This window comes from Lepisosteus platostomus, chromosome 6, assembly GCF_059453375.1.
Source record: "Lepisosteus platostomus isolate fLepPlt1 chromosome 6, fLepPlt1.hap1, whole genome shotgun sequence".
NCBI classification, from domain to species: Eukaryota; Metazoa; Chordata; class Actinopteri; order Semionotiformes; family Lepisosteidae; genus Lepisosteus; species Lepisosteus platostomus.
Window position 1 is genome coordinate 7,814,697 of NC_142616.1, and position 16,977 is coordinate 7,831,673.

At 36.8% G+C, this 16,977-nt stretch overlaps 1 protein-coding gene across 5 annotated transcripts in view; it reads right to left on the minus strand.

Moving 5' to 3' along the window:
* Positions 1-2,692: 2,692 nt before the first annotated feature.
* LOC148659992 (uncharacterized) overlaps positions 2,693-16,977 on the minus strand; it is a 63,724-nt gene continuing 49,439 nt past the window's right edge. For 2 of the 5 annotated variants that reach the window (XM_088634014.1, XM_088634015.1), the window contains 6 exons: positions 15,590-16,634; positions 10,181-10,501; positions 9,195-9,482; positions 5,532-5,630; positions 4,155-4,171; positions 2,693-3,748 (listed from right to left, as the gene is read on the minus strand). In XM_088634014.1, coding sequence (XP_088490140.1) covers positions 3,068-3,748; positions 4,155-4,171; positions 5,532-5,630; positions 9,195-9,482; positions 10,181-10,501; positions 15,590-15,662 — 1,479 coding nt within the window. In that variant the 5' untranslated portion in view covers positions 15,663-16,634 and the 3' untranslated portion in view covers positions 2,693-3,067. The other 3 variants (XM_088634013.1, XR_015939346.1, XM_088634017.1) reach the window with 3 other exon arrangements.

Here is a 16,977-nt window from a genome sequence, read left to right on the forward strand (position 1 = left end):
AAAGGAGAGGGGAGAGGGGAGAAGAATTAACAGATAGAATCTAGGGCTATAGAGTCTTGGATGTTTGAGTAGTAACAGAGAGAAAAGAGAGGAAGAAAGTCCAAGTGCTGGAAGGATGCTGTGGTAACTGGGGGAGAGGCAGAGGCAGAGCATGAGTGAAACAGGAGCCAGGAATGGAGCAGGGAGAGTGCAATGGTGAAGCAGGGTGAGGTTTGAAAATGCATGCCAACTGCCAACGTGGAGTCAAACAGCAACCTTCCCATTCGAGGTCATAGAAGTGGGCGTTGAAACCAGAATAGGCAGATGAGAGACTGTCCAAAGCACCAATGGGAATCGAAGAAAGGAGGTCAGACAAGCTAGATCCAAGCCAGATCTGCGCCTGTGGCTGGAAGGTTGCTGGTTCAAATCCCACAGCTAGTAGTGGAGTCCTACTCTGTTGGGCCCCTGAGCAAGGCCCTTAACCCCAACTGCTCCAGGGTGTTGTATAAATGGAATTTCTGGTTTGCTGAGATCAGGAAATTTGAAATAAAATGGTATGGTGGGCACAAAGCCACTTGTTTTCTGTGGAGAGTTGAGGCTGAAGATGCAAGAGCAGCTCTGGTCCTAAGTAAACACGATGAAGGTAAGACCCCAGCAATGTTGAAAACAAGACACGTCCCTCTACAACTAATTAAGATATAGAGTGCAAGAAAAGATTGGCACCGAGCCATATTTAACTAGTGTGGTTTTATGTGTAGAGAAGGGAAAGTGCGAGATTTGAATTTGACATTCATCCAAACATCTGTTCAATAACACCATTAAGTGTGATTTCACTATTTTTGTAGGAATATTATGCCTGAATTCAGATCTCATAGATATGTTCGCCTGGTATGTTGGCCTAAGAATGGCCAACTTATGAATCTTAAGTGCTTAATAAACAGAAAATATCATTGATCTGTAGCATCATATAGATCATAGGTACAGTGGTGCGAAAAAGTGTTTGCCCCCTTCCTGATTTCTTATTTTGTTGCATGTTTGTCACACTGAAATGTTTCAGATCATCAAACAAATTGAAATATTACACAAAGATAACACAAGTAAACACAAAATGCAGTTTTTAAATGAAGGTTTTTATTATTAAGGGAAAAAAAATCCAAACCTACATGGCCATGTGTGAAAAAGTGATTGCCCCCCCTGTTAAAACATAAATCAACTGTGGTTTATCACATCTTTGGAAAACTGAGTTCAATTCCTCTAGCCACACCCAGGCCTGATTACTGCCACACCTGTTCTCAATCAAGAAATCACTTAAATAGGACCTGCCTGACAAAGTGAAGTAGACCAAAAGATCCTCAAAAGCTAGACATCATGCTGCGATCCAGACAAATTCAGGAACAAATGAGAAACAGAATAATTGAGATTTATCAGTCTGGAAAAGGTTATAAAGCCATTTCTAAAGCTTTGGGACTCCAGTGAACCACAGTGAGAGCCATTATCCACAAATGGCGAAAACGTGGAACAGTGGTGAACCTTCCCAGGAGTGGCCGGCCGACCAAAATTACCCCAAGAGCGCAGCGACGACTCATCCAAGAGGTCACAAAAAACCCCACAACAACATCCAAAGAACTGCAGGCTTCACTTGCCTCAGTTAAGGTCAGTGTTCATGACTCCACCATAAGAAAGAGACTGGGCAAAAATGGCCTGCATGGCAGAGTTCCAAGACGAAAACCACTGCTGAGCAAAAAGAACATAAAGGCTCGTCTCAGTTTGCCAGAAAACATCTTGATGATCCCCAAGACTTTTGGGAAAATACTCTGTGGACTGACGAGACAAAAGTTGAACTTTTTGGAAGGTGTGTGTCCCATTACATCTGGCGTAAAAGTAACACAGCATTTCAGAAAAGGAACATCATACCAACAGTAAAATATGGTGGTGGTAGTGTGATGGTCTGGGGCTGTTTTGCTGCTTCAGGACCTGGAAGATGCTGTGGAACCATGAATGGAACCATGAATTCTGCTGTCTACCAAAACATCCTGAAGGAGAATGTCCGGCCATCTGTTCGTGATCTCAAGCTGAAGTGCACTTGGGTTCTGCAGCAGGACAATGATCCAAAACACACCAGCAAGTCCACCTCTGAATGGCTTAAGAAAAACAAAATGAAGACTTTGGAGTGGCCTAGTCAAAGTCCTGACCTGAATCTGATTGAGATGTTGTGGCTTGACCTTAAAAAAGCGGTTAAGGCTCGAAAACCCTCCAATGTGGCTGAATTACAACAATTCTGCAAAGATGAGTGGGCCAAAATTCCTCCACAGTGCTGTAAAAGACTCATTGCCAGTTATCGCAAATGCTTGATTGCAGTTGTTGCTGTTAAGGGTGGCCCAACCAGTTATTAGGTTTAGGGGGCAATCACTTTTTCACACATTGCCATGTAGGTTTGGATTTTTTTTTCCCTTAATAATAAAAACCTTCATTTACAAACTGCATTTTGTGTTTACCTGTGTTATCTTTGTCTAATATTTCAATTTGTTTGATGATCTGAAACATTTCAGTGTGACAAACATGCAAAAAAAATAAGAAATCAGGAAGGGGGAAAACACTTTTTCACACCACTGTATTTTATACAGAAAATATATATTTTACATAGATCTATCACTGTAAAGAATGTTTTTGTATATTTTTTGTATTTTAAAGTAATACTTTCAAAAAAAGGACATACTAAAAAGCAGAATTTATTTTTTTACAGTGTTTAACAAAGTAAAGCAAAATAAAGATGTTCAGGGAACACACAGAAAATGTGAATGTTTTTTGTTATTGTTTACATTGTTTTTAATACAGCATCAGAACACTTAGTGGCACATTTTTATTTATTTAAAAAAATGTTTAACAAAAATAAGAAAACCAAACTGATAACCTTTATCATTGGTTGATCCTTTATTAAACGTTATAGGAATTATCTTCTGAAATGTTTCATCAATATGTTCCAAACAATTCTTTGATAATTCCTTTTGTTTTGTTCCATCATTAGATTCCAGAGAATCTTTTTTTATCCCATCATCAGGTTCTGGTGAATTCATTCAGTATGTTTCATTTAGTCAGATTCTAGAATATCCTTTTGTTTCGTTCCATCATCTGAATCCGGAGAATTCTTATGTTTCATTCCATCATCAGATTCCAGAGAATTCTTTTGTTTCGTTCCATCATCAGATTCTGGAGAAATTTCATGTTTCATTCCATCGTCAGATTCCAGGGAATTCTTCTGTTTCATTCCATTGTCAGATTCCGGAGAATTCTTTTGTTTCGTTCCATCATCAGATTCGGGAGAAATTTCATGTTTCATTCCATCGTCAGATTCCAGAGAATTCTTCTGTTTCATTCCATTGTCAGATTCCGGAGAATTCTTTTGTTTCGTTCCATCATCAGATTCTGGAGAAATTTCATGTTTCATTCCATCGTCAGATTCCAGGGAATTCTTCTGTTTCATTCCATTGTCAGATTCCGGAGAATTCTTTTGTTTCGTTCCATCATCAGATTCTGGAGAAATTTCATGTTTCATTCCATCGTCAGATTCCAGGGAATTCTTCTGTTTCATTCCATCGTCAGATTCCGGAGAATTATTTTGTTTCGTTCCATCATCAGATTCTGGAGAAATTTTATGTTTCATTCCATTGTCAGATTCCAGAGAATTCTTCTGTTTCATTCCATCGTAAGATTCCGGAGAATCCTTCTGTTTTGTTCTATCCGGTGATTTTCTCTGTTTGGTTTCATTCACCTTAAGTAGAGAGGGGATAAACTGAAAATACTGCTTAAAACATTTAAGGCAAAAAAATAGAACACTTAAAAAGCACATGATGAGTGTTTCACTACCAAGAATACCTGGAACAAATACATAAACAACTGTATTAGCAAGCAACTGTAACATTATAGGAATTCCAGGACTTTTCTGAAGGAAGAATAATGTGTATGGTATGAATATATCAGTGCAAAAACAATGTTCTGGGCCCAAGAGGTGGTGTAACAATATTAGGTATTAAACTTGATTTTGAAGAAGAAGAATGTTTTGTTTCACAACATCAAAAATATTAAGCATAAAAATATATAATTATATCCAGGTTCTTTAATTTACCAATGAATGAATTGTTACAAGATGAATAATAAAATAAACAATGAAAATTTACCTTCCATATTTTGTAGCCTGTAAAAAATGAAATAGTTACAGGTTTGTTTAGAATAACAAAGTGTAAATAGTTTTAGCAGTAAATAACTCCTAAATGTTCCACTGTATCGCAGTACCTTCCCTAAATCTGTTAAATAAGCTGGTAATTACTAAAACAAAAGTTTTATAGCAGTTTCCTCATACAGAAATCCCGTCCCAAACGCTAATTTACCAAACACGAATTTGAGTACCCATGAAATGTATTTCTGTATACCCTCTTATGTTCTGCGGCAACCTACCTATACATGCCAGACTTGCAAATCTGTTCATTACCTCTCGCAAGAGTATGTTTTATGTGCTGTGCTGTGCCTCATGAATAGAGTATGATATTACATTTCACATTGTCGATGAATTGTTCCATGCAGCGGTAGTGATTAAAATAAAGTTATACTATTTCTTCAAAAATATACAGTATGCAGAATTAAAATATGCAATAAAAATGCCTTCTAAGCATATGAGAAAGGAATCTAGTGTTTATAAGATCAGTTATGTCTCTAGAAGATAATGAAAACTCTTGATAAGCTGTTGTCAGGCCCTTGTTGATCCCCACATGATCAGAACGTTATAAAATGGAACAGCCTCTGGTTAATCATACTGTATGTTACATAATAAAGCATCTTCTTGTTTTTTATCAATACAACAAATTTTTCTATGCAGTATTTTGCATTTTATGTTATAATGGACATTTGTTTTTACTGCTATATTTTAATTTGTAAAAGTAAAATTTTAATTAACCTCTAACCAAGGTGGAAGTAGTGTGTAGATGGGGACAAGAGAGAATGCATTCCGTTTTCACGCTTGTGTTAATTTGACCAAATGTATATATTTGAATATAAACCTAGTGTAATAATGAGACGAACTTTGATTTTCAGTAAATATACTAACAAGATACTATATCTGTGCAGTTGCCTTCTCCGAGAAATGTCAACAACATTTGTGCGTTAGGTAAATATTTTCAATTATAGTCAATAAAGTTGGCTATTGTCATGTCATTAAATATTTGATTTAAATAACATGTATTTTCCTAAAACTGGATAGTTTGTACTGTTAAAAAATTCTTATCATATGCAAGCAAACATATTCTAAAACCGTGAAAAACAGTTGGGACAGTCACTTATAACAGGTGATATCTAACACAAACTTTTTAAGCCATAGAAGCATCTTCACTTGCTATTGCCCACACCCATAACCTCCCTTGAGCAAAAATCAGTCATCTTTAACTAATATGAATGCCCACCAACACAGTGTAGAATATTAAAATGAATAATTCATCACTTTTAGCCCATATTGTTTCTAATAAATGCTATGTAAAACATATGCTGTCTTTTGAGTTAATTACCGAGATAAAGAATCAGGCAGGCGAATAGAAGTACCCCAATGAACCAGTACTTCTTGTGGGAATGGGAATTATTGTTGGCATTATTTCTTTCTTCAGATTCTGCAATGAGAGATATTTCCAAAGTTTAGCAAAATGAATTGTATCTGCTGGAATATGTGCAAAGAATTCTACTCCAAACTTCAGGTTATCGACACACTTCTGTACATTTAAATATAATGCACTCCCCCCCAAAAAAAACCCAAAAAACCAACAACATTGCACATCACTCTATTGCACATGTATAACAAATAACATCATATAACATTTATAACGCATAACAAAACACATTGCACACACGTGGATTGTAAAGGTAAAACATTGTGTTTATCCTTGTCATTTGCATTGACAGCTTTAATGGATAGTGGAACAAAGGAATGTTTGTATCTGTTTGACTTACATTAGGGAACCCTTAAACATTTGCAAGAAGGAAGAAGTTGGTTTTCAGAATTGAGGATGTGGGAAAGATCCGCTCTAATTTTTTTCTGCCTGATTGATTATGGATTTGGAAAAGATTGTCTGCAGGGAGGGGTGCTGTTTCTCTCCCATGACCTTCAAAGCTGTCTGGATGAGGCGGGTAATTTGCAATCTTAATTGAATAATGCTCTTGATTATGGTAAAAGAGTAACATTATTTCTTGTCGAACCCCAAACACTCTTAGTCTTCACAGGAAATATAGCGCTGCTGAACTTTGGAGCAAACACTCTCAACATGAGTAGTCCAGCACAGGTTACGGTCTATGTGTACTCCTAAGTACTTATATGAATCAACCTGAGTGATAGGTTCCTTGTGGATTACTACATGTGAGAGATCACCAACTGCTCTGGGATCGAAAACTTTTTATTTAGTTTTTTTTTTTAATTCAGAATAAGGCTATTGCAGTCACACCATTGCACAAGCCTTTGGATTTCTGACATGTACACAGATGAGCTGCTACCTCTATGCATTAAGCCGAGCACAGCTGTATCATCTGAGAATTTGAAAATGAAGTTGCTCTGACTACTGCTTGTACAATCACTTGTATTAAGTGTGAACAGAACTGGAGAGCTCACACAGCCCTGAGGGCCACCTGTGCTAATAGATCTTGACTTGGAAAGAGTTTTGTTGACTCTGACATACTGTGTGCGATTTGTTAAAAATGAACGGTACCATCTTATAATGTTATGGTTAACAGACATTTGTTTCAACGTGCTTATCAATAGATGGGGCTGCAGCATATTACAGTAAATGCAGAGCTGAAGTCCACAAACAGCAGCCGCGCACAGGCATTGGGGTCCTCTAGGTGTTTTAGAACAAGATGCATTATGCTGATGATTGCATCATCGGTGCCCCTCCGGTGTTTATATGCAAACTGATATGAATCCAGTACAGTGTTCACTTCTGAGCACAGCATGGATACCACAATTCTCTCATAAGTATCATGAAGTATGTTTCTATATTTTCCACAAAATTAGGGAAAACATGAACATAGGAACAATATATTAAAACAAGCAATGTGTTCATTTGAAATAAAAAAAATGACAAAAGACTACTGTACATTAAATTATCACCTTTTTTCACCTAAAACACCAAGTCTGGTCTTAAAAACAAATTTAGCTTGATTTAAATAGTTGAATTAATAGTGTTATGATGTGGCAAACGGCTATGTTCCACATCCCTCCTCTAGAGGGCGCTCCTACCCCTTTCGATTATGATTAATTTCTCTTATTTCCTGGTGCGTCTCGTCTGTTTTTTGGTTCAAAGCCTAGCGTCTCTGCAGTTCTGGGCTCAGTATTGGAAGATGGACTCCACAAGGCTTGCCTATTTTCCAGGTTCTCCGAAGGCAGGCCTTTTCCCCGGTGTCCTGACCGCCTGGGTCCAGGATGCAGAGTATCTGGTCCCGTTATGTTTTTAGTTCCTGTACCTGTGCCGGTTCCCATTTTTAACTGTTTGTTCTAGATAGATCTCCCAGCTCTTGGATTACGGACTGCGCCCCGACTTCCCTTTTTGAACTTCTTTGGACTTGGTTGCTTCCGCATTTCCCCTGTGCAATTGATTGCTACAGTCACCGCCCCCTGTCTTGTCAACCCATCCTAACCCCGTTGTACCTTCCCCGTCGTCTTTTACGGATTATACCATCCGCATAGCGTCTTTAATAAAGCACTCCACGGGAGTCGGAACTGGCTCCCGTAACAGGCATTTAACGAAAGTTTGGGAGGAGCTCAAATTCTGATCTCGTGTTCCCTATGTAGCGGAGCTAGTTCGGATACGGTGACGTCATCACCCTCCCTGCGCGTAGCAGGGACCTCAGCTTTCTGGGCTGGGGGAGGTCTTCTTTAGCTCATGCGGCTTGTTCCCTATTGCGTTACGCCGGAGACCCCGGTTAGTGTCCCAGGTGTTGCGGGACGAAACGGGTGGTGGAGAGCATGAGCCCGCGCGGAACCACGCATAATACACCTACATAATACTTGCTGACTGCCCACAACTCTGCATGCATCTCAAAGTAGTTCATACTACTACATACTACATACTAGGTGGTGTTAACTCACCAGCCTGAGGAAATTAACCAGGTAAGTACAGGTATGAAACTGGGATGAAGGGAGGGCAGCTAAGAAAAGGTGAGTGCAGAGTTGTGGGCAGCCGAGAGTATATACGGTATATGTTGAGGTGTGATATTAGAGTTTCACCTCCATTTAATCCAGTAGAGGCAGTTGTGCATTTTGGAATTCTACTCTGTCAGCTAATGACAATGCAGATTGGAAAAAGCTATCTTTACACTATTTGGTTCACGATGCACTGTAAATAGAGCCGCAACCAGCTGAGCCACTCAGTGGCCTTAATTAAATTATGCCAAGTAGTCACCATCTTGAATAATTTGAGTACTGCAAGCAAAAAGCAAATAATGTAGATCATATATTTCACATACAGTGAAAAGGGTCAGTGAGGCAATGAAGTGAATTTTGTCTTTTTCTGAGCAATATTGAAATCTGTATTTCAGATCAAAATACAAAGAAGATGTTGAAATACAGAATATCAGATATTATTTCTGGATATTGTTTTGTGTATACATGTTAAACCATGTTAGAACAAATGTTTTTGTGTTTATCTCCATTGGATCTTTGCATAAAACTTATTTGGGACTGCTGTAGATCATTTTTGTACTTCTAATCTGTTTTTTTCTCTTTTGCTCAAAATTTTCTGGACACGCACCTCAAGATATTCCATATCACTGATTTTTACTACAAAGACTAGAACCAAGGTTATACATTCACAGCTCTTTCCTGTTTCCACAATTAATGTAACATTGAACACCAGAGCCATTAGAAGCAAAAGAGGCACAATATTTATACTTGGCTGAAATGGGGGGATTGAAGGCAAGAAACTACATTGTTCTAACATGGCTAAACATATATGCAAAATAATACCAAGAAACAAAAGCTGAAATTCCATAATTTTGCCTCATATTAAGCTTTTGTTCTGAAATATAAATGTCTTACTATACAGCAAATGACTATTTTTACTTCACTGTCCCAATGCTTACTCTTTACACAATATCTTAGGTTTGTAGAACAATATTTTATTTTGGGCATTAAAATGTTGAATTAAAATAAAGTGAATTCAAGTGAAAAATCACTTAGTTCCACTTACTGGTACTGTTATCACCGTGTTGGCAGGCCTGTTCGATTGTGTCTGTGTCCCAGCTGACCAGATTGCTGCTGTTACACACAATGGTGTTGCCTTTTGACGTAATAGTGATTGATGTGCCGATGGAAGAATTGATCACATTAGACTCGGAACATCGAAAGACACCTGATCTGTTGTCACAGTCAGAAGAAGCAGAAAATCCTTGGGTGGTGGAGCAAATGACAGAGACATTGCAGGTGTTGATGGTAGAGAAGTTAGCAATTGTTTCCAGTTTTGGTTTATTAACCTTTTCTGTCAGACAAAAACACAGAGGTCAAGATTATGATTTTCTCATTTTAACAGCTCTCACTTGTTCTGACCACAACACCACTGATATCCACATTCTACATCTGCTTTCTGCTGGCATATTTCAATCTATTTTACACAGCAAAATGAAGAAATGTATGTCTTATAACACCTACAAGTACTGCCACTTAATTGACCTTTCTTAAACTACAACGCTTTAAGCTCTTTAAAACACAAAATGTAAAGTAGTTAGACTATTAACAATATTGATTTCCAATTAAGTGTTTCACCTTGAGTTGTCTCATTTTTTGTTGTAGAAAGAGAAAGGTGTATAGGTTTCATAGCTCTAGTTTAAGAATAAAAAGAACTGTGATGACTATAATCACAGAGACTTAATATAAGGCTCCCCTTATTTTCCCCTCTTTTCCACTAACTCTACAGTAGCACCCCATACAATTTCAAAATGATCAAAACAGAGAATATTGCCTACTAGTGGTTGGGATTATTGCTTTTACATGGACTAAATAGTATTTTTAACACATTTTCCTATAGGGCTTCCATAGTACATAATATACACAGTAATGTATGATATACAATATAATGCATTAAAGAACTTTATTGTTGAGTTATCTATATTTTAAGGTACTGTATATGATCATAGTGAATATAGTGCAAACCACAGAAACATTTTAAGTGATGCATACCATGAACCACAAGCTTGACCTCATTAGATTCCTGTAAGCCATCTTCATAGAATATACGGACACTGTATGTAAGTGTATCTCCCATTTGCAATCTATTAATCTGTAAAGATCCATTGTTGATGTGAAGATATAACCGGTTGAAATAGCGGCTTTCGATATTAGTGTTCGATGTTTTGCCATCAAACGTGGCAATGAATTTATTTCCTTCAACTCTCCAACTGATCAGTGAGACACTTTTGTTTTTGAACCCTGATGATAAATAGACAGATCCATTCAAAATCCCATGCACTGTTGGCAGAGCCTCTCCACAGCTGTAAGACACTAAGTGAAGATAACATGTTAGAATTTATATTTTTTACATTATCCAAACTTTTTTTCCTATCATACAAAAAAAATTCTAAAATAAAAAACATATATATATATACAAAATTGTAAATGTAATGTTTGGAATATTTTGAATATACCACTTGCCTCAACCATTTGTTTATATAAAATACATATCACAGCCCAGAGGCATGCTGCTAGGTTAATTAGCTTCTGAGAAAAATGGCCAGAGTTTGAGTGTGTGTGTGTCTGTGTGTGTCCTGTGAGGAACTTGCACCTGTTGCTTACTGGAATAGGCTCTGACATACGAGAGTACCCTGAATTGGATAAAGGAGTTTGATGGATGGGTGGACAACTGTATAGTGTAACCTTAGTCATTTTAATTGGAGATAACAAATACAGGTGCTAAATTAAAGAAAAAAACAGCTGGGATAAACCCAGCCTGCAAGCAAATAAGCAAAAGAAGATATGAAATTATCTTATACCCGAAATTATTTTATACTTTAATTATTTGAAACCTATGAGAAATGTACGATCATTTAAAGGGATAGAATGCAGCCATGACAAAGAATGGAATCCTGTCTGCCCAGTCACAGGAGAAACTCTATGGCAAAAGCACCAGTTTCTTTGGTATGTTTCTAATGCTTCTATCCCAAAAATCAAATTAGGATAGAAGATCAAATCGTAGTACACATTGTAAGTCCAATTAGGTAGGTTTGGTTGCCTTCCAAAAACGAGATATAATCCATATCCATTCCAACCAATAATTTCTTAATTTTGTTTCTTAAAAAATGTTTTAAATATCAAGAAAAATAATAGAAGGTAGTAACAACTACAAAAGAGAGACTGTTAGACCCTATACAACTATACACACACAGACACTCACACCAGGGCCAGATTTTCCAGAAGCCAATTAATCTACCAGTATGTCTGTGGAGCAATCCAGAACACCCAGAGGAAACCCAACGAATCGAACCTAGGACCCCAGAGATGAGAGGCGGCGATGCTAACCACTGCACTATCGTCAACTCAAATTAATAAATAATCCAAAAATTGCTTTTATGCTCATTTTCGGTTTGTTTTATCCATGCCAATTCCTTAAAAACTTTGCAACAAAATGCATTATACTGTAGAGATGGTACCTGGCTAATTGTTCATTCACTTGTTTCTGTAATTCGACAAAAAGGCCACTGCTTTCTCCATAACGAGTGTTTCACAATTGGAGAGGAATTTTAAAAGTGATTAACATTGTAGCTAATGTTCTCAAAATGAAAGATTACACATCTGCGAAATGATTGACTACCATGTAAATAGAAATATGTTCTTAATCCATCAGCTCAAACAGACAAAATGATAAAACCTGGATTCTAAAACAAAATTGTACTACTACATTAAAACATTAAAATGTCGCAGCTGAACTGAGTTTCAAAACATAATTTTGCAGGCTTCTTCCTGTATTGTTCTATACAACCCCCTTCTGAGACTGTAAAATGTATAAGTCACCGTTATTACAATATCATTAATTAGGTACTAAAGAAAATATACAGTATTACTAATACAACTTTTGTTTATCATGATAATAGAGTAAGAACTCACCAAGAAACAGCAAAAAAACCTTTAAAGGTAGTGAAATCATCCTTTTGTACGCGTTTCTTTCACACAGTAAGAGGATAAGAAGAGGAAGCAAAAGCTGCATTTGCTAACCACGAGGTACTTCCGGAAATCTATACTTAATTTCTATATTATTCACAAGCAATTCTAGTTTAACTTCAACCTTTTTATTACATTGTTCTAAATATACAAATAGACATTGAAATTCTTTGTGTTGATTGAATAATGCCATTCATGTGTGTTTTATTACAGTAAAATGTCAAATAAAGCAAGTTTTCTATATTAGAAAACAATGATGACATTATATTTAAAAGATGTTATGTAAAGTCACCTCCAAAACTATTGGCACCCTTGATAATGATGAGCAAGAAAGGCAGTGTAAAATACACCACACATGTAATGAGCTACATTTTATGCTAAAAAATATGGGAAATGCACAGTCTTGTATTTTAATGTCATTGCTCAGAGAAAAAAGTTTTTCTTAACAAGTAATTTTATTTATCAAAAAGATAAGAGTCAAAATTATTGGCGACCCAAAAGATTCTTTTGGATAAAACTAAAGAGAATTAATCTGCATTAAGTTATTGATACTATCTACAGTATATGGACATGTTATGCTTGTAACATTGTCATAATATATGAAACCACAGTGAAAAGCAAGTTGCATTAGTAAGATTCAGAGGAACATACAACATGTTGATATATACAACATAACATTGTAAACTACTTGGGACAACTAAAGGTTTAAAGAAGGCTCCACAGCCCAAATGTGTTTCCTTTCTTCTCTTTTCAGCACTGAAGAAACCTTTACTTGTTCCTTTGCGGCCTACACATGCTGACGCCGCTACTGTCCTTACTTGAACTACTTCATTGTAAAGTACCTGATGCTCAAATTACTACAGCGATGTCATTGCATATGACTGTATGACTCATTCTGCTATTTTCCACTTCACGGAAAATTCTGAGCATTTTTAACAGTTCTTTCCTATGTGTGACAAAAAGAACAATTGCATCTTGGTGAGAATGTAATGTATTTCTGGAGCCTGCAAGAAAGCTGAATTTAGTCCCCTTCCTCGTGAGGTAAATTCCACTGAGACATTTGTAGGGTTGATGTTCATGATCGACTTTGTAGGCTTATAAAAAAAAGATTCAAAAAGCAATTTTAATTACCATTATTATGATACCAAATGCTACAGTAGATTTCAGTTTTATATAAATTATTCACATTAAAAATTCACACTAAGAGCACATGAGGAATGAAGAACCATGCATTTGACACTAGTCTGGCTGCAGGTGCTGCTAGAATGAAGTATGATGGCTCAGACAAGATGGCACTCCTCATCTGGACTACATTTCCCACAAAGCTGTGGGGGGGGGGGAAGACCTGCTATCCTATCACCTGACCAGCTGTTGGAAGACAATTGGTCAAGTGACAGTTTTTTAAATTATTTTTCTGGTAAAGTGACAGTTTAAGAAGCAGGAAGTGAAGATTACCAGAAGGAAGTGACTGGCACAAAGAAAGCTACAGTATGAGACTACAGAAATATGAGGTTTTGGGGTTGTTGGAAATTTAAGACTTGCACAGGAAAATTTATTTTTGGAAGATTTAAAAAAATATCTCAGAGATTAAAGTTTAAAAGTTAATTTTTGAGGACAGTAAGTAGCTTATACTGCCTGACAGTATTGATATGAAAATTGGACATGTATAATTCTTGCACCTAGGATTTCCCTATGTTGAATTGGCTACATTACTCTGCTCTCCTCCCCACTGATGGCTGGTGTGTGGTGAGCGTTCTGGCGCACTATGGCTGCCGTCACATCATCCTGGTGGGGCTGCACACTGGTGGTGGTGGAGGGGAGTCCCCATTACCTGTAAAGGGCTTTGAGTGGAGTGTCCAGAAAAGCACTATATAAGTGTAAGCAATTCTTATTTTTATTATGTATTTTTTCTCTCTCTTTCATCCACCCCCACCCTGCCTTCCCACCTGCATTCTTGCAGTAAATTCCTTAGCTCAGTCCTCGCACATTCACACAGTGAGGAGAGTCACACCAAGTACTCTATACATATTCTTGTATGTAGCATTTAACTCACAATTATAACGATGTAATTTATTGGATAATTGGACCAATTATGTAACTGTGATTTCATGTACAATTAAATCCAGCAGACACTAGGCTCTAGAGAAGGAGAGTTTGAGATCTCTGTTCTAGATCATTTTATAGATGAGCTCAATACTTTTGTATCAAAGCTGTAAGCTTAAAAAGTCAACAAGAGATATTCATGAGCAGGTTTGCTAAACTATGTAAAAGGATGTTTAGGCTCTATGTGGAGTTTTCCTGTAAGGACCAAAGTGATGCTTTTAAATGATCATTTGGATCTTCATTCTCAGTTTTATCTAAAGATAAGGAAACTTTCATACTTATATTTAAATACCCCTCTTCAATAAAATAAAAACAGTTTTCAGAATCCAAAGAAATATATTCTTAAGAGCAGACCAGTTTTTTTTAGGAACTGCATGATAACAGTTGTGTTCATTTTCCAAGACAGTACTGTTATATTACTGCTGCTGTAGGTTTTCTCAGCAAACCCTGAGGGCAGAGTAACTGATTGTCCCAGAGTGCCGTTCAGCACCAATGGAGAGGCGCCACTGATAGACACCTGACACACTGGAGGGACAAGAAGAAAGCTTTTTAACACACTAAATATGCAACAAAAAGATGCTACAATTGATTAAATAGTTTTTCAGAACATTAGTTTAAAAAGTAGTTTAATGTTTTTCATCTAAGGCCTTTTTAAAACAAGCTTAATAAAAACAGTTATAGAACATTTGTGATAATGGGAGAACTACTTTTTATGACTAAACACATTAATCAGCTCAAATTAATGTAGTTCGACTTTTGCATACAGTTAAGGAAAATAACACAAAGGAAAATGGCTTGACCAGTTTCTATATGACATGCTACTAAAGTCACTATGTGTGTACTTAAATTTACAAATATCCATTTTTGTCTTATGTACTAAATATTTGAAAGTTCAGCATGGAAGTTTAAAGGAAAATAAACTTCTTACAGTACACATGTAAGTTAAGGACTTTTAGAGGGATTCTTTATTTCCATTTCCATGCATGCAGTATATACTGTAGGCAATAATGGCTCCTTATTCAAAATAGTTTATCATCTTTGAGAGGTTTAATGCATTGAGTCAAAAGGCTTAGACAGTATCAGAATACATATGCAATACATATGAGCCAGTTAAACAGTATTGGAAAAGGTTTGAAGAAGTGTTGCCTTTGAGAAACTGCATTGCAATTTGCTAGAATTTATATAATAATTCAATCACAGCTGTTTTTTTTTACAAATTCAATTTACTCTTAAGTGTTTATGGTGCAATGGTTTTGCACTATGACATGTTCAAAGCACACATCTTTACATCCCCTACAATTGAAACTATAAGTGCAACTACAAGTCACTTACCCAGCAGAAGACGACAGACTGACAGTGCACGTGTGAGATATGGGAATCCTACAACTCCACTCATTCTGTACATACAAACAGAACAAACAAAGACTGACACACATTCTTCCTCTTTAGCCGAAGGAAATCGGAAGTAATTCGTTTAATTCTGTTTTAAAGTGGCGATAACCTGCAAGCCTACGCCATTTCCTGTTATTGCTTTATGCCTAATTTAATAAGAGATCTGAAGGTTTAGAAGTAATGATTCACACATTTTCTGCATCTTCTCCTGCAAGCGGGAGGGGCTGACACGTTGCGCTTGGCGCTTGTGTCTGACTTGTCCCCCTCCTCTCATTCTGCAGTGGTTTACAGATGTACACGCAGCATAAAGTGTCACGATCGCAAACCCCTCCTCTTAAGGGCGCTCCAGCCCTTCCTCGTTTGCATCGTTCCCCGCACCTGCTTCCTGTTCCAGACCCTTTTCAGTTCCCCCTTAAAAGCCAGACGTTGACGGTAATCCGGGCTCTGCATTGGTTTTCGTATCATGCGAGCCCGGGACCTGGATGAGTCTGGTTCCGTTATGCTTTTCAGTTTTTCGGTGGTAGCGTACCCCATACAGCGTTATTGCAACTTTGTCACAACCTTCTAGCAACAAAACCAGTTTCTGGAAATCTTTGAAACAGGATCTTTGAAGCTACAATACGTCGTTGTCCAAAAAGGTGTTTTATTTAGAGAGTTTACAAAGAACACTATGAACAATATTTAATGAAAAATATAGTTCTGTATTCTCAGTAGTATTTCCAGCATGGCAATAGCTAATTTTTTTTAATTCGGAAAATATTTTTATTTTCAATCATTAACATCTGTTAAAATAGGATTATGAAGATGGCAGAATAAGGCTTTTTTTTAACATGAAACATGTGGCCACAAAAGGGTTTTCTCACATTCTGTCCAGTGTTCCCTCTCTAAAGCAGACTAATGTGTCTAATTAAAAATCATTCTTAGAAAAGTTATATAGTGCTTCCCATAAGTTTTTCTTCATCTGCTCTTTACTTCTCCAGTTGATCTAAGAGAAAATAATAAAACACAGTTTTAAAACATTCTCATCACACCACTCCTCTTTCTCCTCTTCATCCCTGAAAATTGTATTAACACACAGAAGATTCCAGATTTCTGCAAGAACAGAATTTCCAAGAAAATAACAAAATTTCATTTAAAGAGATCACCCAAATTAATACATTTTTACGCTATGTTTTTAAAATACAATAGCTATAACAATATTGCCACGTTGTCAAATAAATCCAGTTCCTGGAAATCTTTGAAGATTGAGCTATGAAGCTACAATACATCTTGTTTACAAAAGAGTTAACAAAGAATGCTATGAATAACAACAGAAAATATAGGTCTGT